General features: G+C 47.5%; 1 protein-coding gene across 3 annotated transcripts in view; it reads left to right on the top strand.

Annotated features, from left to right (window-relative positions):
- Positions 1-22460, top strand: part of ATP11C (ATPase phospholipid transporting 11C) — a 1508462-nt gene that overhangs the window by 914877 nt on the left and 571125 nt on the right. For all 3 annotated transcript variants that reach the window (XM_069612799.1, XM_069612797.1, XM_069612798.1), the window contains exon 16: positions 7377-7450. In XM_069612799.1, coding sequence (XP_069468900.1) covers positions 7377-7450 — 74 coding nt within the window. The remainder of the gene's footprint in view (positions 1-7376; positions 7451-22460) is intronic.

Here is a 22460-nt window from a genome sequence, read left to right as displayed (position 1 = left end):
GTAAAGTGAGGAATTACATGTCTGAATGTTCTTAAAGTCAGAAAGCAAATTACACTCTGTAGTGGATACCATTAAACTGGTAACTGAGATTTAACAGCAGGCCAGTTCATCTGCAGGTCTGGTGCAAAGTTGGCAACATGTCAAGCTTGCATAGATCTACTTTTCAGGTTTCCGAGGCTGGCAAAATGCATACCATTGGGAGGGTTCATAACTGTGTATTAAAGAATTTAGAGTAGCGCAGGGAAAGCAGCACACTCACACGGCATCCCGTACTCTGGGCACTCGTTACCTCACACATGCAAACAAACATCCTGAACAGCATGCCATGGAAATAGGAAAGATAGACACATTACAACAAAGCATTAATTGTGGCACAATAAAATCAAGGGCCACTTTATGTGCTATGATCAAACAATTTGACACTGACACAAACTTTTAGGCACAAGGATTTTGTCAAGTGACAAGAGTACACCGAGATGGAATGTCTTGTGACAATCGTAACAGAGACAACAGCAGCAAAGATGATACAACTGCAACTTGGGAAAAGCAAAATACATAGTCCGGAATGGATGCATATTCTACTCTAAATGCTTTTTGTCTGCATTGTGAATTTGAGGTGTTTAAGAACAGACTAAATCAGTGACTCACCCCCTGAAGTGTGCCTGAAATAAACCTTTATTGAGTCTAGCAATTAGAGCATAGACTTCCAGAAAGATACATTATTTGTTACTCATATTCTTTCTTATTTAGGTTCACTGCTCAAAGTATTAAACTTGTGGTACCCCCTGTTTTTTTAAGAGGCTTGAACAAAAAGCCAGCCACTCCTGAAACAAAGAGCCGTTGCCACAGCCCAGGAGCTTCAATTAAAAAAAATATATATTTTTTTTAGGGCTTGCAAGGGCGACCTCGGGGGTTACAAATGCGACCCCTGGTGTCCCCCATATGACGTCCCTAGTTATGATCAGTATTTTTACCTGAGAATCTTCAGCAAACCAAGACTCATTTAAGCATGATAGGCCAGGTTTGCTGACTGAACTTCAGACGGCCTACATATAGTAGGCATTTGTCACTGCAGAGCATTGTTGAGAATCCTGCAGATCCCCGACATAAACCCTGCCTAAAGTCTCTCCAGGTGGCCAGGAGAGAGCAGACACTTTGTGTTCCCAATCCTGGGGGTGGTGTACTGCGGGAGGAACATCCGGGTGTAGACAAGGCCGAGGTTAGTGGGGTTATTTCACAGGGTGAGACACTGCATTTTTCCTTAAATAGAAATCCTCTTAGCACAGGCTTAGAGAAGGAATTGGCTTATTGCCATTTTGATATATCTCAGCCTCCTACTAAGGATGGAAAGGTACATTCTAAAGAAGTGACTCAATCTAGCGTTGAACCCAAAGAACAAATCTTTTATTTCCATAAATCCCCATATCCTCCACAATGCCAAAGTTATGCCAAAAGGAACGACAAATGTGTCTCTTCCTGTCCCATCTGCTTCTAAAAAGGTTCAACCTTATAACTCCTCTTTGAATAATATCAAGGGAGGCAAGCCCATCGTTAAACCTTTTTACCCATTCTTTCCTGGAAGGAGGTTATCCAGGAATACCATTGGTGCTGTTGTTTTCTTTGTGGAACTTCGTAAGGGAATCTTCATCAGGAAAAGAAGGAACTGTTACCAGTGGATTTTTATTTGTGTGAACTTTTGTTTCTTTGGAACTTTTCAAGATTTGATCTAAGACTTGTATTTCTTTGGAAGAAATTGACTTTGGGACATTCCCAGGGAACAAGATCTGCCCAGGGCAAGTAGAAGTATGTATGTTTGTATTTATTCGTTATTTATAATGCATCTATACAGCAAATGGTGTTTCAAGGTGCCACAGAACAAAGAGGGGTTAGGGGGAACAGGGATGAAGAATACAAAAAAAACAGTCCTACTAGGCCTTGTTTCATTCGGATTGTGTAAGTGAAGCAACAAGAAGTGCAGAGGAGTGGGGATGTGGGGGGATGGACTGACAGAGCGGAATGTGTTAATGCTAAGATGGGTAGGGAAGAGTGTAGAGCATGCAGGTGGTGGGGGAAGAGGGCCCAGTGGCTAGGAGAGTGCTACGGGGAGGCCAGGTGGACAAGTGTCAGGGGAAAGCAGGGAGTACAGGGAGTGAGGGTCCACGTGCTAAGTGCGAAGACTGGGCTGGATCGGGCTCAGTAGGGGTGTAGGCCCCACCAGGCTAGTACAGGGGGACGGAGCATGGTAGGGCAACTGCAGGTTTGTAGGGTGGGGTCAGGGGAGAACAAAGTGCTAGGGTAGACTGGGAGAACGAGGCTTGGTGCCCTATAAGGAACCAGGCAGCCAGTCAATGCGGCACATTAGCAGGGGAGTGGGAGCGGGATGGAAGAAGAGAAAAGAAGGGTCTTGAGAAGCTTCCGTAAATTCAGGAGATCTGGCTGAAGCCTGAGAGGGGCAAGATGCCATTCCAGACAGAGATTGCAGAGGAGAGAGATCTACCCCCACTCGCTGCTTGGAAAAGCATCTGATATGCAGAAGGTTGTAGCTAGCAGGGAGGTATTTAGTGAGGGAGAGCTGGAGGTAGTGTGGTCGCAGGCGTCAGAAAGGCTTGCAGAGAATGCAGAGGGTCTTGAACTTGATCCTTGCAACAACCGGGAGCCAGCGGAGAGATTTTAGGGCTGGAGAGATGCAGCCCCTGGGCTTGAGGCCAAGGATAAGTCTCGCAGTCCTATTATGGATTAGTTGAAGTTGGTGAAGGGAGGATTTAGGCAGATTGAGGAAGAGGCTGTTGCTGTAGTCCAGCCAAGAGAGGACCAGAGCTCTGCAGACGATGAGTTTCTGGGGGAAGGTGAGGAAAGGGAGAATGCCTCTAAGGAGTTGCAGCTGAAAGTGGGCTTTCTTCGCAAGGTCCGCGATGTGAGGAGAGAAGGAGAGGAGTTGAAGATGAGACCAAGGTTTTTTGCTTCACAAGAGGGTGAGGGGAGGGGGCCCATGGAGGGCAGCCAGAGAGTAGGAGGGAAGGAGGGAGCATGGGTCCCAATGAGAAGTATCTCAGTCTTACTGGCCTTAAGGCAGAGGTAGTTAGCAGCAGACCATGCCTGAATAGCAGTCAGTCAGGAATGAAAGAGGAGGAGGAAGTGGAGGGAAGCTTGAAGAAGATCTGCGTGTCGTCTGCATAATACTGGAATTGAGGTGAGAAGGCAGAGCCCCCATCTGGGCTAGAGGGGACAGGCAGATGTTGAAGAGCCACAGCAAGAGGATAGAGCCCTGAGGGACGCTGCAGGTAGAGTGTGTAATGGGGAGAGAAAAGGGCCCAGTTGAACCTGGGAAGGTCGGTCAGAGAGGAAGGAGGTCAACTAGTCCAGTGCCATCTCCGTGATGCCAAGGGCGTCAGAGTCGATTTATAAGGGTCGCTTGATTGACTGTATCAAAGGCAGAGGAAAGGTCAAGCAGGATGAGAACGGAAGGAGATTTCAAATTGAGATTTGAGAGCAAGTCTTCACGGCTGTTCAGGCGTGCAATTTCCGTGCCTCTGGCTGCTCTAAAGCCAGACTGGTTGTCATGGAGAAAACCAACAGATTCAGTGTGGTGTATCAGCTAGGAAACGACAAGCTTCTCCAAGAGTTTTCCCAGGAACAGGGTAATGGAGATAGGGTGATAGTTAGCGGGGCAGGAGAGATCGGAAGAAGGCTTTTTGAGGAGAGGATGCACAAGAGAGTGCTTGAGGGGTAGCGGGAAGGAGCCAGTGGCAAAGGAGTGATTGCAGAAATCAGCCAAGGCTGAAGCAAGGGGTTCAATGTGGTCCTTGATCGTTCTGGAGGAGCAGGGGAGCACCTGCTTGGAGGAGAGTTTCATAGAGAGGATTTGTTTAGAGATCTCATCCGGTGGGATTTGCAAGAAAGAGGAGAATAGGAGGGGAGGGCTGGGCCAGGGGAGGACTGAGAGCGGGGAAGGGAAACGGGAGGGGTTAAGAGGAGAGAGAGGACATGATGTCCTGCATTTTGGTTATGAAGTAAGAGGCCAGTGCAGTGCAGAGGGTCTGGGATGGCAGAGGAGAGGGAGACTGCAGAAGGATTGTCGAGTTCCAGTTCAGCCATGTTTAAGGCCCCAGAGATGCAGGCTTGGATATAGGCTTGCTTTCTTAGAGCGGATGGAGAGTCTGTATTGCCTTTGGACCAGGCAGCAGGCCAGTCTGTCAGAGAATGTGCTTGAGGCCTGCCAACTCCGCTCAACAACTCAAAACTTGCGTTTTGGAGAAGCTAGGTCGGAATCATACCAGGTGTTAAGTTTGGAGTCCTCATGACAGGGGCATGTCGAGAGTGTTGGAGATGAAGAGGTGAAAGTTAGCAAGAGCTGTGTCAGTGTGAGAGTCGGTGGCTGGAGTCGGAGGGGAAATGAACGTGGCAGCAAAAGCAGCAACAGACACTCACTTCATCGGTTGAATGATGGAGAAGGAGACTGGCTGTGGGCCATGACAGTGCCATTCTGGTAGACATGTATGATGCCCATAGAGGATGGGAAGTGTGCAAAGAGTACTTCCCATTGTGTTCCACAATTAATGGGTGAAAAAGAGAAAGGGGGAAAGGACTGAGACCATATGGGGAATCCAAAGGTCCGTAGAGAGAATGACAAAGAGGATGTCTGTGACAGTCTGCCTGGAGGAAGCGTTGACGTAGGTGTCAGCGATAGGCAGGCCGGGATTGGAGACCAGGAGATCTTTGTGAATTATTTGCTTTCAGACTTCGAAAGAGAGATAGGATAGGTCATAGAGTAGCAGTTCCAGAGTAGATGTGGAGATGGAGAGCACCATGGAGGGGTAGAGCAGAGAGATGGAAAGGGGGAGAAAATGAGGGATGGAGACACTGCACAATGCGCGACAAACTCACCAGGCGGCCTAGCAGCAAGACAAGCGCAAACAAACCATTTGCGCAAGAAAAGAAGTCCAGACCAGTGAAGAAATAAGGTAATAGTGGACCCAGGTGTTCAAGCATTGACTCCAGAGTGTCGGCAGCCCAAGTCCAAAGTTCAATAACCGCTGCCAGCAGGGAGCCTGGGTGACTCCTACTAGAATGTCATGCAGCAGATCACAACGAAATTCCCCAACTAGGGGTGACCATCAACATTAGCTTCAGGGCAGGCACTGTGTGACTCAGTCTCCGCAGCGCAGAATCTGCTGTATCCCCAAGCCACGTAGAAAACTGTCACCAAGAGATGGGAAGAGGGGAGCACATCCTCATCAAATCTTTCCCAGGTAGTGGAGGCCCTGGCTAAACCTTTCAGGCAAGGTTCCCCAACACGATGCTGAAGCAAGAAATCATTTTGGCGTAGGGGGAGGAGAGGAAGGGGCCTGTGGCAGCTACATGGTCACATAGTTGGGTAGCCGAGGAGTCCATTGTGTGCCAGTCTCAGATGCAGATGGTGATGGAGCAGCCGGACTGCCGCCAACAATGATGCCTCCCGCAGGCCACTGAACAAGTGCACCCAAGAAGCAGGGCAACTCACAACTCCTTCAGCCAGCATGGGTGCAAGCAATGTCTACTTGCAGCTGCAGCTTCTTCCAGGGACCAACTGTGTTCACCTGAGATATATTGTGTATAAAGCGCTCCCCAGGGGGGGCCAGAGATACAACCCCACATGGGGTTGTGGGCAGCACTTCTGCCACTTCAGTCAAACAGCCCGGGGGCCGTACATAATCAAGTACTCGAACTGCAGGCCCAGCGGTTCTCCCGATTCCCGCACTGACAGTCATCCAAGACACTGGTTGTTTGGTAACCTTTTATTCATGTTTTTTCTATGTTGCTTTGAATGTTTCCCTTTCCCTTTGAAGGTTTTCCCTTAGATCCTAGACTAGGTAGGGAATCACCTGGTAGAGTAGGTTTAGTTAGGGTTTATTTTCTATTTTTGTTTAAAATAAAATGTCAAACCTTGAGAAAACTAAACACAGTCGTGAGTCTCACATTACTAAACACAGTTGTGAGTCTCACATTACTGACCCCTCACAGCATGCATTTAAAAGTGCACCGCCTTATTGCAGTGATGTGGTCTTGGATTTATAGAACCAGCTCTGTATTCTTCGAAGTAGTTCTGAATTGTATGCATTTTCCTTTCTGAAAGCTGCTATATTGTCTCCTATATGGTGTATGTAGAGGAAAATTAAGTTAATGTATGCTACAAGCATTGAAAAGGTATCTGCCATGTTTAGAATCCCTGGATCAGCTGAGCTCTTATTTTCTCTTTCCTTACACTCTCTTATGTTACCTGTAGCACTGTGTCATCGAGAACTGATGTCATGATTTTGTATTATCTGCAAATAATTGACCAGGGCATGGAATGGTCTGGCACAGACAGGCTAGAATTTAGCTCATCCATCGTGCTCACCCGCATGCCCCTTTTTATATGATGGTAGATTTTTCTCAGACCAAAATGCCCTCCAAATATATAACATAAGGACTTACATCAAGGTTAAACTATTTAAATGATCTAAACGTAAATTGACATAAAAAAGCAACACTAGAATGATACTTCAAGTTTCCATGGTTGGAAATGTGATACAGACCCTAGCATCTAAAGGGTAATAAATAATATAGATTTCCACATTGAAACCAACTCAAACAAGAATATACGTTATGGTCTAATGTAGTTGTAGCAGAAATCTGTGCGCAGGCTCGGATTGACGCCCACCTCTCTATTCTTCTGAATAGCTTTTATCACAGTCAGAGCCATTACCCACGCATTGCTCATTTGGAGGTGACTCTAATAGCACCAGGCCTCCTTTGCTGACAAGAGTGGAGGGGAATGAGACCTCCCAGGACTTAGGCTTTCAGTGAGGCCCAGGACAGGATCCAAATCAGGATTTTGCATACCTCCCCTCATCCCGACATGGCAAGTTTTTAAAAAAGATTATTTTTTTTCCCTTACTGAGCAGCTGAGGTTTGTCTTTTTTCAGGGGGAAGTCACTTGAAACATTAGACGATCTCAACCCGGTCACTTGTCATGTACCAGCCTGATCCCCTCTAGTATTGTAAATCATCTATGCACCCTATTTTTCCATTAAAGAGCATGAAACATTTACACATCCAGCTGATCTTTGAGGTTAAGTTTAGTAGCTGAATGATCTGTATGCTTTGTTACCCTGTTACCATATGTATATTTTAAGCATCATTCCTTCCCAATCTTCGTTTGTGATCTCAGGGCTTAGTTTTACATTTAAAAGTATAATAAGAGCATCAAGTACTAGTGTAAAAAACACAAATATTTGCTGGTGCTGTCATATCTGTTTACTTGTTAAATCTTTTGTACCATGTTTTTACTATTTGTTATTTCAAGTATATGTCCAAGTCTTGTAAATTATGTCTTCTGTATTCACTTCACCTTATAGGTATCAGCTCCTCCACGTTTTGAACTTTGATCCCGTCCGTCGACGAATGAGTGTTCTTTTGAAAAACAGTGCAGGTAAGGATTTGACCCTAAGTTTACTTCATAACACAGAATTTCTCGATAACACCTCTATCAGGGATCTGAAGTCTAGGGTTGGAAGTAGCAAATACATGTGATCATAACCGAACAAAGGCCTCTGCAAACCACGTTGATGGTATATTAACTAGTGGAAGTATGACAAATGGGTGACTGCTTGCTAAATGTCCTGTAAATCGGTGTGCTTATTTCCTTCATATTATTAGAATGGCTATGCATGATGTAGCCATCAGCTGATGACAAAACTACTTGTCCCCAGCCACTTACTTGGATCTCATGCTGGTTCCAAACCTCAGGGAAGAGAAATGCTGGTAGCAGGAGTAGGAGTATCTGTCAGACCGTGTCAGAGTGTTACGAATGTTTACCCTGAAATTCATGGTCGGTTGTGCATGGTTGCTGGAATTGCCATGAGAAGGAGGAGTCTGCTCATTTAAAACCATTCCGACAAGCGGAGCATAGCGGATCGTGTCAGTGTTTACGAGTGCCACTTGAGCACTTAAGTATGCAGAACTTTATAGACTGGGGTCTAAGGACGAGCGACTCATGTGTACCGTACATGAGGGTGCGCTCATACTGGGCAGAGCCTGCCTGAAGATGACTTCTACGTGCATTGGCGGGTTGCAGTTTGGTAAGCACATTACAATTTTCTTTGTTGCTGCAACACTCATTGCCGCCTGTTCTTTGCTCCACTGATACTACAAAATTACTTTTATTTCACTTTCTCAATTGCCAGCCTATTGTGGTGGCGGTGACTGTGGTTTTTTTTTAAATCTTTGTGCTGTCTGCCCGGATTGTATTGACCTCCAATCTGCATACAGTGACTGTTGGAGAAGGGGTTTTGTCTCTTGCCCTTTGAGACATATTTGTGGGAAGTTGGTGTCAGGTTATGGCGGGCGAGCTACGAAGTAAAGCACGGCTTCCCTCCACCTTGATTCACAATATGCTTGACCTTTCGATGTTGGGAGAATCTGTTTCAAACACACAAATTATGGCTGTCTCCTTACCATCTACCGATTTGAGGTCAACGCCCATGCCTTCTGAACTACCTCTGCTGTCAAGCTTGGTGCAGGACAATGTTGCAAAGGAGGCACCTATTATCATTCCCACAATCACTATCACTACATATGCCCAGGTTCTTCGGGCTGAAAATGTGGCTGGAGCCATCCCTCAATTATGGACAATTCCATTAGGGCAATCAATGAGCATCCTTTTCCCCCTAACAAACAGACATGTCAATCTCCAATTCTAGATTATTCTGTGATACTGGACGAATCTTTTCTTAAAATATGTATGAACATGGAAATCACCCGGATGGCAGGATCTTTCTCTTTTGCAAATGGTGGATACATTGTTGTCTAAGCTAATCGGGAGGATGGTTTGGGGCCTGTAAATCAGGCCTCCAAATCCATGCCGAAGTTCTGGACTTCTGTGAACCCCAAAACCCACATCAAGAATGGTCCGGTTGGTGACAATGATTGGTTGGGGGCGACATCTACATCTGAAACTACAATCAATTTTTAGACTGTACGACAACATCAAGGAAATCGTGGTAGCAAATGGGGATAAACTGGGTGTGTTGGATTCATCTCCTAAATCGCTGATTAGCAGGGTGCAAGGTGGTGCCCCTGTTTGTGACATTATACCTGTCTCTCTTAACTTGCTCAACGGTACTGACACTATTGCACGGTCTTCTCCGCAACAGGATGCTACAGGACTTGATCCAATACTTGAGTGTTGTTCTAATACTCCATCTGACTTAATGGCTTGTGTTACACAGCTGAGCGCCTCTACACTTCTGTTTGAAGCTAGTAGCCTCTCTAATAAGGGTGAAGAGGAGAACTGTCATGCCATGTAACTGGCCGATATTCCATCGATCGTCTGCTTGTCTAAGAACTCCAACATAAATTGCACGGCTAAGAGGAAAAGAAGAAAAAAAATCAGCCGCCTATTAAGGACTCGTCACGTAGTTCCTCCCTAAAAATCTTAAAACATCTCCCATCCGAGGACTCTATTGTTGACCTAAATACTCCGCCTCCTTTTATAGGAGTGCCTCGATGTCCAAAACAAATGTGGAGTCTATTGTTGTGTTTGGTTCTGCTGGTTGTACTAAAGTAACTAATCGGCCGCCCAAAATGTGTGATTTGGGGACTGATCCATGTATTTTCTCTGCTGCTAATCTAGGGAGTCAGGGGATCCTCAGTGGGGTGTTACGAATGAAATGCAGCCTTCTGTGCCAGTGAGATCAATTGCTAATTTTCTACAGGGCAATCAATCTAAAATGACTACCTTTCTATCAACCTCTAAACCCACGCCCTCTTGTGTGCAGACACTTACACTAGTTATTCGGGCAGGGGACGTGCCAGTGTTTGGGGAGGGGGAGCCGTGAATTGTGGACCTGACTACCTCAACTTTGATCCCGGCGTTGCCTTGTACCATGCAGGATTTCAGGGTAACTGCTCCTAAGGTTGGGATTGCTGAAGAGATCACTAGGAATCCTACTAACATTATGGGATGGGAGACGAATATAGCCCCACATGGGATGATGAGGTTAAATCGTCCAACCATTTTGGGGATCTTTCACAAAATCACCCCACTGAGATCTCTAACTTCAGATGATATAGATGTAATCTCACTTCCTCTAGGTAATAACAACTGGATGGCTTTGTTCTTCCACTCACACTTGCGGATTTCGTGTAGGAGCAAAGGGCCAACTTTAAAACATTGGGTTATGAGCTAGTTGCTCTTGTGTTGCATGAGGAAAGCAAGGCATTCCTGTCTTTTCAAATACCCGAGCCGCTCAACACCAAGGGGGAATGTACCACATTTGAGCAGCTCCTCTTCGGTGGTTACCACAGTTATGGTGACAAGACTAAAGGTGGTTCAGGATTGGTCTTGGCTGGAATCTGCCATGAAAACCTTTGCTGCTCTCAAACAAGGTTTAACCCAGCCGACTAGGAGGTTTAACCCAGCCCTGACCCCCTCCCAATAAAGATTGTATCCTGAATGTATGTGGCTTAAATAACATCCTTAAAAGCAGTAAATGCTATAGTCTTTTGAAAACATCTAACATCCTTTTTTTTCAGGAGACCATGTCCAGCGAATGTATTAATTTGAAGGTCTTCAAAGTACACAATCTTCCGGCTACCCAGGGTGAGGCAGGGCATCCCAGTGGCAGCCTGGTCATCGCTATTGATATATTTTTAAACTGGGATTTTGATATTTGGTTCACCTCGGGTTGTGTTTTGGCCGTCTGCGTTAAAATAGGTGGGTCTAGCCAACAAATTCTTTGTTAATATTTACTGGAATCCTGTCTTGACTGCCCTGGACCACTTTCATTCTATCTTGCATGATCTTTTTTGAACTTTGGCTGTCGGAGGAGGGTGACCGGTCGATTATTGTTGTGGGAGATTTTAATGCGAATTGTGCAGCAGGCTTTGAATTCAACTCTAGGGATTCCCCCCCCCCCGGCCATCACAGGTTCTTGCTTCTAGGGGGGTTACATTGGAAACCTTTATGACAGCTTGGGAGTTTCAGTAGCTGCCGATGGCTACCTTTGATAGGGGCAAGGTCTTTACATGGCACAGAGGGTCTGCGTCCTCATGGTTGGATCCCTTTTTTGTTTCTCCAAAGTTTATTCGATTTGTTGTGAATCTAATTATTAGTGATCCTAAATTGGGGGACTATCTAATTATTCACTTAAACCTCACTGTAAGCAAACAACAGACCTCTTTAGCCCTTTTTCCAAGTGGTATTTGAGAGAACGTATGGGGCACTAGGGACACGGGTATGTGCCTCTTGAAGATCTTATTACATGCTCGGTTAAAATTGTCTTGGATGAGGGTCCGCTTTTTTACATACCTTTGACATGAGAATATTGGACTCTAAATTGAGCAAACGCAAAATGTTAAAATCTTTACAATTGCAGGGGCTACCCATTAGTGATTATCCATTAAGAGGGTCATTCTGCAGCACCATAGAAATGTTGTCAAGTCTATGAAGTGTGAACTTCATAGGAGGGATAATCAGCAGATCTTGAGGCATTGTATAAAATCTGATGCTAGATGTTTCTGGGAAACCTTAAATAGCATTTTGGGGTAGGGAACACCCTCTGTGGGGGGTGTATTTCTGAGCAGACATGGGTCAATTTCTATACCATCAAATATAGAGCACAGGACCATCTTGCTGTACTTTTGGACCCGACAGAGGGCCCAGTAGAGTCTGGGCTATGTTCTTGGGATTTGGATGATCTGATTTGGGCTTCGAGAGCCCCTGCTCCAGATGGTCTTCCTCCCTTTGTTATGAAAAAAGATCCTGCATTATGGTCGATTATTTTGGTTCCATACTTTGTTGACAACTTTAGGACTCATGTGCTACTTCTTCTTGGTCCGTGTCAACTATCATTCCCATTTACAAAAAGGGTGACCCCTCTGACTGTTAACTATTGGCCGATAGACCTTTTAGATGCAGCGAGCAAGGTATTTGCCTTGTTGTTGCTCAAAGATCTTGACCTTTTCCTGACCCAGGGTTCTATTTTGTCACTGTGCCAAGTAGGTTTCAGGAAAAGCATGGGCACTCAACTAAATGCCACCATTTTGACACACCTTCTCCATACTGTGAAGAAAGAACAAGGTGGCAATATATGCATGGCCTCATTAGATATACCTGCAGCCTTTGGCTGTGTCCACTGGCCTCTATTGTGGTCAAAGCTACTTACTTCCCTGGTCCCTAAATAAATTGGTACAGCTGATATACCTTTTTCACAAGAAGTCAATGGTAAGGATCAGGCTGAACCAAGAAGGGGCCTTGACAAGCTTCATTTCAGTTAAGATTGGTCTACGCCTGGGATGTATCCTGGCTCCCACCCTCTTTAATCTAAACCTTCAGGACATACAGGCTCTGTGGGAGTGTTGGGACACCTTTCCAGTTAGGCTTGGTCACTTGAGGCTGGATTTGTTGGCCTTCGCAGATATCATCGTTTTCTTTGATGGAACCCTGGCGCGGCTTCAACAAAAAAAAATGTTTCTTCTTATACGAGATTGAACAATCTTCAGGCCAACGAGGCACAGTCTAATATTGTGATCTTCAATGCTGCCAATAAAATTAAATCTATGAAATGGTCACTGGGAGATCAATTGGTGGAGGTGGTTGTGAGTACGAGGTATCAGGGGTATAGCCTCACCAACACGGCTTCCATAGCAATGTGCAAGGATGCCTTGAGGGAGAGTGTGAATCTGCTCATATCGGTGAGCAATGATCACTGTCTTTTTCTATGCGGTGGGGGACTGTCCGCATTGAAAAGGAATGAAGTCCATTTTTTAGAAAAGAGTATGTGGGGACAAATCACGCAGCCATGCTGTTTCTCAACAGCGCAACCGTGTGCAGGTCTTTGGGAAGGGATACACATAATATGATTGATGTCTAAAGAAATCACTCCTAGCAAGGATTTAAATTCTTAAAGCTGCTACTTACGGATATTTACAGACTCACAGAAGCTGCAAAACGCAGATTTATTACTTAATAATCACCAGCTAATTAAACCTTTAAAATAAGTCACGTTTTTATGTGCCTCTTCTGCAGCCTATTAACTTGCTACAAATCAATATAATATGAAAAGTATGTGAAGCAAGAGAAGTTAAACCGCTGACAAGCGGCTGCCTTTAAAGCGCCCACTTGCAAACTCAGAATGACAAAACCAAAGGGCTGCACTGGAAGGTTCTCCCATGTCCTTTGGCACATGACACATACATACTTGTGCAGCGTGTGAAGATGGTGGGGACATGCAGCGGTGCACATGTATCCCTCCTCAAATGCCATCCTCCTTTTTTCTATTGTCCACAGTATTGCTTTTAGCTCCTTTGGTGGTGCTAACTCTGCTGCAATGAGCCAAAGCTAGTACATTACTTGTAATGTATTCTTTTGCATTTGTATGTTCTTTTTTTCGGCTTTTTCTTATTGCAAATCCCTTGTGTATATTTACTTTAAAAAGCTTTGTATCATACTTCTAAAACAATCATACCTCAGCCCCAATGTTTTTTCCCTCTGTATTACTTCAGTGTTAATTGCATTTCTAAGTATTGTGACTACAGCACATTAAATATCACTCTTTTGGGGCCTAGAGAGTTTGCGCACCGTGGAAGTGGGCCGTGTGCCACCCGCAGCTGATGCATGGACAATTCCCCAAAGCCTCCTCATGATTCCCACTCCTCTTACGCATGATCGCAAACTATGTTTTATTTATTGAGTGGAATTTATAAAGCGTGCCCCGCGAAATCAGTTGCCTCGAGGGGCTGGCAGTCAGCGTGAAAAGGTGGGAGGAAGAGGAGTGAGTCAAGGGAAGATTTTGCCAAGGCTCTTGCAGGGACATTATCCACCCAGCAGAAGTCGGATGTTTCCCGCAGCGCCTGTACCTTTGTCCTACTTCTGTGAATTGTTGTGCATACATTTGCCCTTGTAATCAGGGGAATCACACAGAACACCGCTCCCCTTCTCATGATGTTAAGCTGTATGGTGGACAGAAATGGTCTTAAATGGGGCGCAGCATGATATAAACGTGTACACACATAACTCTGTTCAAAAAAGGTACACAGATAATACCAGGGCACTGTTATGCCAACAAATGCATACATAAATTCAATATGGCAACATAGCCACAGTTTATTACTTTTACAATATCAAGATGTGGAATCGGCAAGCACCTCCAAGCCCTGGTGTTTTGCTTGTGTCTACATTTTTTTGTCTTGCGCATCCTCCGGTTCGAGAGAGAGGGCCGGGGGGATGGCTCTGGTGCAACACTCTTGCCTTGGGAACAAGACGATACTGTTCAACGTGGATTTGATTCTCGGTCATGCGCTTAGAAGATAGAGGAGGCCGGCATGAAGCATGATATAAATCGCTAACAATAACAATATTCAAACCTAACATGAAGGCCTCATGAAAGGGCGCAGAGAGGAGAAGTGGACAATGCCCACCGCCGCTGCTCTGCAAGTGCCACTTGAAACCAATTATCAAGAGTTGATCAATAAACAAAAACAGCTCACATTTCTAGGGAAAGTCAAAACATCTGGGAAAGAACAAGCCAGGAGTAGAAACAACCAATTATGGCCTGAAATGGGAGGGACGCTGAGGTATAATGAATCAGAACCTCTACTGAGTAATCTGACTAATCAGAAACGCCATAAGTGTATAGTGCTCTGAAGTTGCTTTCACGGACGAGTCTCGACTTCCTCTCCACTTGTCTCTTCCTTTTTCTCTATATATTCATTTTCCTCTTCACGGTCCCTGCCTTCCTCTGTCAAACATCTCCCTCTTCTCTCCACTGCCTTTCCCTCAGCTTTCCATGCTCTGTTCTCCAAAACCCTTCCTTCTGGTTAATACACACACCTTTTATACTCTACAAGGGATTGGAATTCTACTTGCAATTGGGATATGTGTGGCAGCTGTGCGTTAATCTTGTGTAGGCCTTTTGATTGGTTGGGACCCCAGCTAACTACAACTTCCCCTTTGTGTATTCACTAGCGCTGAGGACCACAACCCTTAACTGCAGATGAAGCGGGTGTAAGGTTTGTCAACCATCTTCGTCAGACAGTTCTTCCTTCACGGCCACCTGACTCCAGGATAGCACCAGCCGGGAAGGTCGCTGGTGAAGTCCTCTGTGTGATCACTTCCCTCATTGGCATGTACCTGTGTTCCCTTGTCTTGGTGCGACACTCAATAATTATGTACATGACTTCTGCTGTAATCTGGAATTTGCTGATGTTCCCATACAGCTTGTGAATCCCTGTGACCACAGGCTTGAGTGGCATTCTTATGTTGTTCCTTCCCGACATTGTTATATTTCATGGATTATGGAGGTGTTGCAGGGTGCTTTGGGGTACATTATATGCCCTGAGCTATCCACGGTATTCCGCTTCTGGGATCCGCATCCTGGTGTAGGTAGCAGTCAATGACCCCAAGGGTATCCCAACCCCCAGCCTTTCCAATGTGACATTGCTACTCCTGTCAGAAGATGGAGTAGCAGTGTGGGAGAGTTAAATCTGTTGACTAGCTCCTGGACCCTAAAACAACAAAAAAGTCTTGCCCTAGCTATTGGCAGGTGAGCGGTCAAGAGAGACTGTGAGCTCTCCATTGACAATGAGCCTGTCCACATGTATGGAACATAAGTTCACCAAGTAAGGCGGTACCATATATCAGCTTATCAGCACTGCCATTCTCTATGGAGTCCTCTTTCATGAGATAGAACTATGCCACATTGAGGATCCAACCATCCTTGGCCGCACAAGTGTCAGTGGGGAAGAATAGCATCCAGTTGATGACCAATTGTCAATGACCCCCACCTTCAGCGAAAGCCTAGACATCAGTCCATGACCTTGCCTGCCAAATTCCTGTCAACAGCACACTCATTGATTCTTGCCTAGCTGACAATAAATGATATCCAGTCAATGGCAAAACTATGTAGTTACAGGAAGACTAGGCCTACTTAGGACACACATCCCACCATGGCGGAATATAATGGGCTGTTACCGGAGGAAAAGCAATTTAAGGCCCACCTCCCTTCAATCAAACACCTGAAGAAATCTTGCAGGATGCATCCTCAGACTTGTGGGCTCATTCAGATATAGCGGTAGAGGAGATGCAAGATGAGAAAATGGCACTCCCTTTTCCAGGGCACTTCGTGCTGTCAATGCAATGTTTTCTATAGGATTATGAAAATCAAAAGGCTAGACAATTTGCTAAACGTGCTCGACAAATAATTCATCCTACCCCTCATGACTTAAATGAAGCAACATCCGAGGATGAAAAAGGATAAAACCTCATGTAGGCCAAGTATATGAGTTGGAGGAATAGGCACTCCATCAGGATGTGGCTAAGCCAAATTATAACTACCTTGACCTCAGTTACCAAACGGGGACGTTATGAACTGAAAGAATGTGAAGTGAGAAGATTACATAGCCACCAATCCTGACAAGTCCTCTCCTCTACCTAGACCCTCCACACTAGATGATCCACTATTGTTCCAACAAATTATAACTAAAGCAGTGAAACTTTTCAACTTCAAGTCACAAAGGAGAAATAATACTTTATGACTGATGCAAAGATTGGTTACAGTGATTTCTATCCTAGACCTGATTTGGGGCTCGGGCCAATTATATAATGAAAGTACCTCTATCTATTCCACCTCTATCAGCACTCCCATATAAAAGAAATGTAAAGCACCTCACTGATCTCCATTATACTTAAAAGGACAAATATGGCCCAGTTTCATCGGTAACCGTAACAGCTAGGTGTTTATCAATCAGCACCAGCTTCCACCCTCACCATTCCTCCAGATGAGAATTAGGGCAAGTTGGGGGCCATTGGGAAAAGGGCCTTGCCTACGGCTTTCTTAATGGTCAGCAATGCACTGGCTACTATGGTGTTTTATGACTGCAAGGTGTGGTTCAAATTCAATGGTTTTGTACATGACCTATATCAAGCTATGCCATTGCCAAAGCAGTGGAAATGACTGCCAGTTTCCAGTCACTGGAGCATTACAACAATGCAAATATGGTTGGGGGCGTGGCTTGATGGCTACGTGACGGGACGTTCCTTGGAGGAGCTCCCGATGATCCGATTTTGATCCTGGGAAGAAGTGATGGTTTTCGGCGGACTTTCGAGTCCACGGTGCATCCAAAGGTGCATGAAAGTGGGGGGCACATGGTGAGTGCCCTCCCCACCAGCGAGACTGCATATCCACAGAACTGGACTTCGAAGAAGGTGGCGGTCGCGCAGTGGAAGGGGAGCACCCAAGATGGCCGCTCGTGTACAAAGGGCCATAAATGGTCCATGGAGCCGAGGAAGACAGAGCTGGCTGGAGCGGGGCGAGCCCAACTAGAGGGACGCATTGTGTGCGTCTCTGGCTGTTGGCAAGAACATAAGTGCGGGCCCCCACTGAGGAGGCCCTGGATTGTGGCGTGCCAGCAGAGCGAACCCGAGTTTAGCTGAGCCTTGCTGAGGAGGGGCCGGCGAGCGGACCCCGCGAGGCGCTCCACAGCGCCAGAGACACAGCTGGGCGCGTGTGCCCAACCGACGCAGCAGGATGTCTTCCAAGGTGGTGCGACCCCGGATCAAGCAGCCCACGATGGAGGCCTACGCCAGGTCGCCCCCGGGTGCGGAAGGGGGCAAGACAAAGAGGCCCCTGCGGCGGCGACGGACCCACCAGGTACTATCCAGGAGGTGCTGGCAGCAATTGCCAACTTGAAGGTGGCCTGGGAAATGAAGTTGGGCCTGGCCATGAAAGAGCTGCAGGAGGGCCTGGACCTTAAGATCGGAGCGGTCCAAGAAGAGGTGAACCTGTTGCGACAGGACGTGCGAACGATCGCGGAGCGCACTGGGGAACTGGAGAAAGAGTTGGCCCCGACCACGGAGGCGTGCAATGCACATGCTAAGGAGCTTCATGCCCTCGTGCAACGAGTGGGCAATCTGGAGGACAGAGTGGAGCAGGCAGAGGAGCGCGCCAGGCGCAACAACATTCGCATAGTGGGTGTTCTGGAAGGAATGGAAGGACCGAACCCCACGGAATACGTTGAAACCATGTTCTTGCAGGAAATTACAGGTGGGGAGCTGACCCAGGGGTTCGCGGTTGAAAGGGCGCATAGGGCCCTGACCAGGAGACCGGCCCCAGGAGCCCCCCCGTGGCTGTTGATCGCGAAGATCTTAAACTATCGTGACCGCGAAAAGATTCTCGAATTTTTCCGGAAAGGAGGTATAGAAAGGTGGTCAGCGAAAATAACGGCGTATCCGGACTATACGCTGCTTGTACAGCGTAGTCGAATGAACTTTGGATTGGTGAAAAGGAGGCTTAGAGAAGCAGGCCATCGCTACATGTTGCTCTACCCCGCCAGGTTAAAGGTGTTTTATAAGAATAGATCCCTCTTCTTTGAGACGCCGACTGAAGCGATGGAGTGGCTGGATATGCAGGGTCGACCTCAGGAACCGGATGTCCAGACAGAAGCGGCTGGAGATAAGTAGTACGCTGCTGAGGCACCCGTGAGGCCATACTTATGACATTGGGACTGGAATATAGAACGATATTGTGCTTGTGGGGAGGAAGTCATGGTATCCGCCGGCGGGTCCCGTTGAATGCACTTCTCCTAAATAGATGACTGGGAGCTCCTAGGAAGCACCCTCTGAACCCAATAGTAGTACACTTAGTTAGGTCACTGTTAGATAGGCGACGCCCCGCAGGGTCCTTGTCCTCGGATACGAGACAGGTCCAGACGTGGGTAGGCCTGAGATCCAGGGATGGAGCTGGGCTATTGTTGGGGGTTGGTAGGGAGCGGGGAGTTGTGTGCAGTGGTGTGAAGTTCGGGGGGAGGGGAGTATTGTTTGTGAATAGAAGGGAGAGAGCCAGAAACCGAACTAGCACGGGGAGCATTATGGGAAAGGATGGGATGGGGATAGTCCGACCAGATGGCATCGGGTAATCTCAGAATTGTGACCTGGAATGTATGGGGCCTTAACAGCTACCTGAAACGTAATAAAGTGATGCTGTACTTAAAGAGGATGTGTGTAGACATAGCCCTGCTGCAGGAGACTCACCTCACTAGGGAAAGGCTGGAGGTGGTCAGGAGAAAATGGAAGGGCAATGTTGTGGGTGCGGCGTACTCGGCGTACGCTAGAGGGGTTATTACTTGGGTGGCGCTGCATGTGCCGTTTCGGGTGCTTGACTCTACGGTGGACCCGGAGGGTAGAATGGTAGTGGTAACGTGTCTCCTGGAAAACAGGGAAGTGCATATCATAAATTTGTACGCCCCCAATAATGACACAGCGGCTTACTTTAGGACCCTCTACAGTAAACTTGGCCCCCTGGCTGGGGGTACGGTAGTGTGGGGGGGGGCTTTAATTGTACCATGAATCCCAGAATGGATAGGTCCAAGGACAGGGCAGGGAAAACGGCACCGGCGGCCAAAGCGCTGGGTACCTTACTGAAAGACCTAGGCCTAGAGGATGTGTGGAGAAGGCTGCATCCTACGGATAGGCAGTATTCACACTACGCAGCACCACATGATTTGCACACAAGGCTAGATTACATGTTTGTAACAGCCGAGATAGTGAGAGACATAGAGAGAGCGGAATACAAGGCCCGAGTACTATCTGACCACTCGCCCTTGGTGGTGGACTGGAGACACCAGCCCCCAAGATCGCGGATCCCTACATGGAGACTCAGGACCGAGGCTCTGCAAGACGAGGGGTTCCGGGAGGGTCTGAGGGATGCCATCGAAGAATACTTTGATATAAATACGGGAAGCGTACGCTCTGTGGGCACACTGTGGGAAGCGTTTAAGGTGGTCGTGCGTGGGGTAGCCATTTCCAAAGCTAAGGGGCTACAGGGGGGTATTGAAAGGGAACTCCAAGAAGCGGAAAGGGAGCTAGAGGATCTCACACGTTGTGAGAACACCGCTCATGATAACAGAGCCAAAGTAAAGGAGCTACAGTTGTCCTGCAGTGCACTCTGGGATAGGCTGTGCATACTCAATTACAGGAAATATACGGAGAGGATACACGCAGGGGGCAACAAGCCGGGCAGACTGCTGGCCTGGCTGTATAAGAGTGAGACCCCCCGCTCGGTGATCAGTGAGATTAAGGATGAGAGAGGTTGCATCTGCAACACCCAGGAAGGGGTAAATGAGGAGTTCCTTAAGTTTTACAGACACTTGTATGAGGACACGGGGGAGGATATGTGTCAAGACATACTGGACACATTGGAGGAAATAGAGCTGCCTACCCTGGATGACCTAGAACGCGCGGAGTTAGACGCACCTGTCACCTCGGATGAGCTGGAGGTGGTGATTCAGAATCTGCCCACTTGCAAGGCGCCTGGTTCGGATGGGCTGCCTAGTGAGTTCTACAAAACATACAAGCAAGAGCTGCTTCAGCCACTGCTTGCCACTTTCAAGGAAGCCTATGAGCAGGGGGAACTCCCATTGTCCCTCCGCGAGGCTGTGATCATTCCACTCTTGAAACCAGGCAAGCCGGCCATGGAGTGCGGGTTTTACATACCGTTGTCCATGCTTAACCAGGACAGCAAAATACTTACAGCAGTGCTGGCTAATAGACTGAAGAAGGTGATTGGGAAACTGATACACCCAGATCAGACGGGATATGTTCCAGGCAGGAACATAACCGATAACCACAGGAGGCTACACCATATCATTGACCAAACTGAGGAGGACACGGGCAGTTTGGCCATAGTGTCGTTAGACGCGGTCAAGGCCTTCGACTCGGTACGATGGCCCTGGCTGAAAGCGGTCCTGAAGGGGTACGGAATGGGACCTGGATACCTCAGATGGGTCCAGTTGTTTTACAGCACCCCGATGGCGAGAGTCAAAACGGGGTCCACAGTCTCAGATACCTGGCAACTTTGCAGGGGGACCAGACAGGGATGCCCCTGGTAACCCATGATATATATACTGGCATTAGAGCCGCTGGCAATATGCCTGCGACAACAATATGGGGAGGTGGGCATAAGCACTGTCAGTGGAGGACACCTGATATCACTGTATGCGGATGATATGCTCCTTTATTTGCGTTATCCAGAAGAAAATCTGCAGTATGTGCTGGAGGTAATAGAATGGTATGCCACCCTTTCGGGCATATCGGTGAACCCTAGAAAGTCTAGTCTGTTTCCTTTGGGCAGATATAGGAAGGTCCCGGTACAGAGGCTGCCTGTCCTGCCAATACCATGGCAGCCTGTGACATTTAGGTATTTGGGAATAAATATTTACCACAGGGTCGAGGCAGAATACAAGCATAACACGGAAAAAGCGATAGAGGGGATCAAGAACAGCATGGTATTTTGGTCTAGATTGCCCCTGACCATGATGGGGAGGGCGGCCTTGCTCAAGATGGTGGTCTTGCCTAGACTCTTGCACTTTTTCGTGAATGTCCCGTTTTTGATACCTAGGAGCCTATTCGCAAAACTTCACAGCGTGTGTAGGGGTTTCGTGTGGGGCAACTCTAGGAATAGGGTTGCTCTGTGGAAGCTCCAGAACCCATGTGACAAGGGGGGGATAGGCTTGCCTAATTTCGAGCTCTATTACCTGGCGGGGCAGCTGCTGTATCTGGCCAGGTGGCTTTCGGCCGAAGACTCGGCGGAAGCTAGGCTTCTGCGTGGAGACTCGGCCCCATACTTTTTGATGGAAGTGGTGTGGTTGCGCAGAGACAAACTGGTGGGCAGGGGGCGGCTACTGAGGCTGGGCTGGGAGATCTGGCACAGGACATGGAAGATTGGGGGGGATTCGGAGCCGTACTCCCAGCAGGCCCCTTTGGCGGCGCTGTGCGGGAGCGACTCTCAACTACTTGAATCGGTCCGTAGATACTGGGAACAGGTAGGCCTGGCCACCCTCGGGGACATATGGCAGGAAGGGGAGGCATTGGACTTTCAGAGGTTGCATGAAGAGACGGGGGTGCATGGTGGCCAATATATAACCTACGCTAGGCTTGTGAAAAAGAATAGAGAAAGATGGCCCGAGACAGTGCTAACGGAAGACCCTGATGCCTCCCTGGAAACTATGTGTGATGTATCGGAGGGCGGGCACGAAATATCGAGGATATACGAGCTCCTGCGAGCAAGGGCAGGGAAGGAGTTGCTTCAATTGAGACAAGATTGGGAAGAGGAGGTGGGAGGACCCATGACAGACGGGCAATGAGAATGGGCCCATAGGTACCATAAAAAGGTGTCCCGGAACACGAGATTCCAACAACTTCAATTGTACATTACCCACAGGGCTTATCTGACTCCCGGGAAGATTGCAAAGTTTGGGGGACCAGCTACGCAGCAATGCCCCAGGTGTGGGGAGGTGGATACGGGACTGCTACACATGTTTTGGGCTTGCCCGGAAGTGCACAGATTTTGGGATGAGGTTAAGACGAAACTGGCTGGTGGGGAGGTGGTGCTGGATGTGGAATCGGCCTGGTCATGCATGCTTGGGTTTTTTCCTAGACCCCGACA

The sequence above is a fragment of the Ambystoma mexicanum genome, chromosome 5p (assembly GCF_040938575.1).
Source record: "Ambystoma mexicanum isolate Mex_15411 chromosome 5p, UKY_AmexF1_1, whole genome shotgun sequence".
NCBI lineage: Eukaryota > Metazoa > Chordata > Amphibia > Caudata > Ambystomatidae > Ambystoma > Ambystoma mexicanum.
This window is presented reverse-complemented; position numbering and strand designations above follow the sequence as displayed.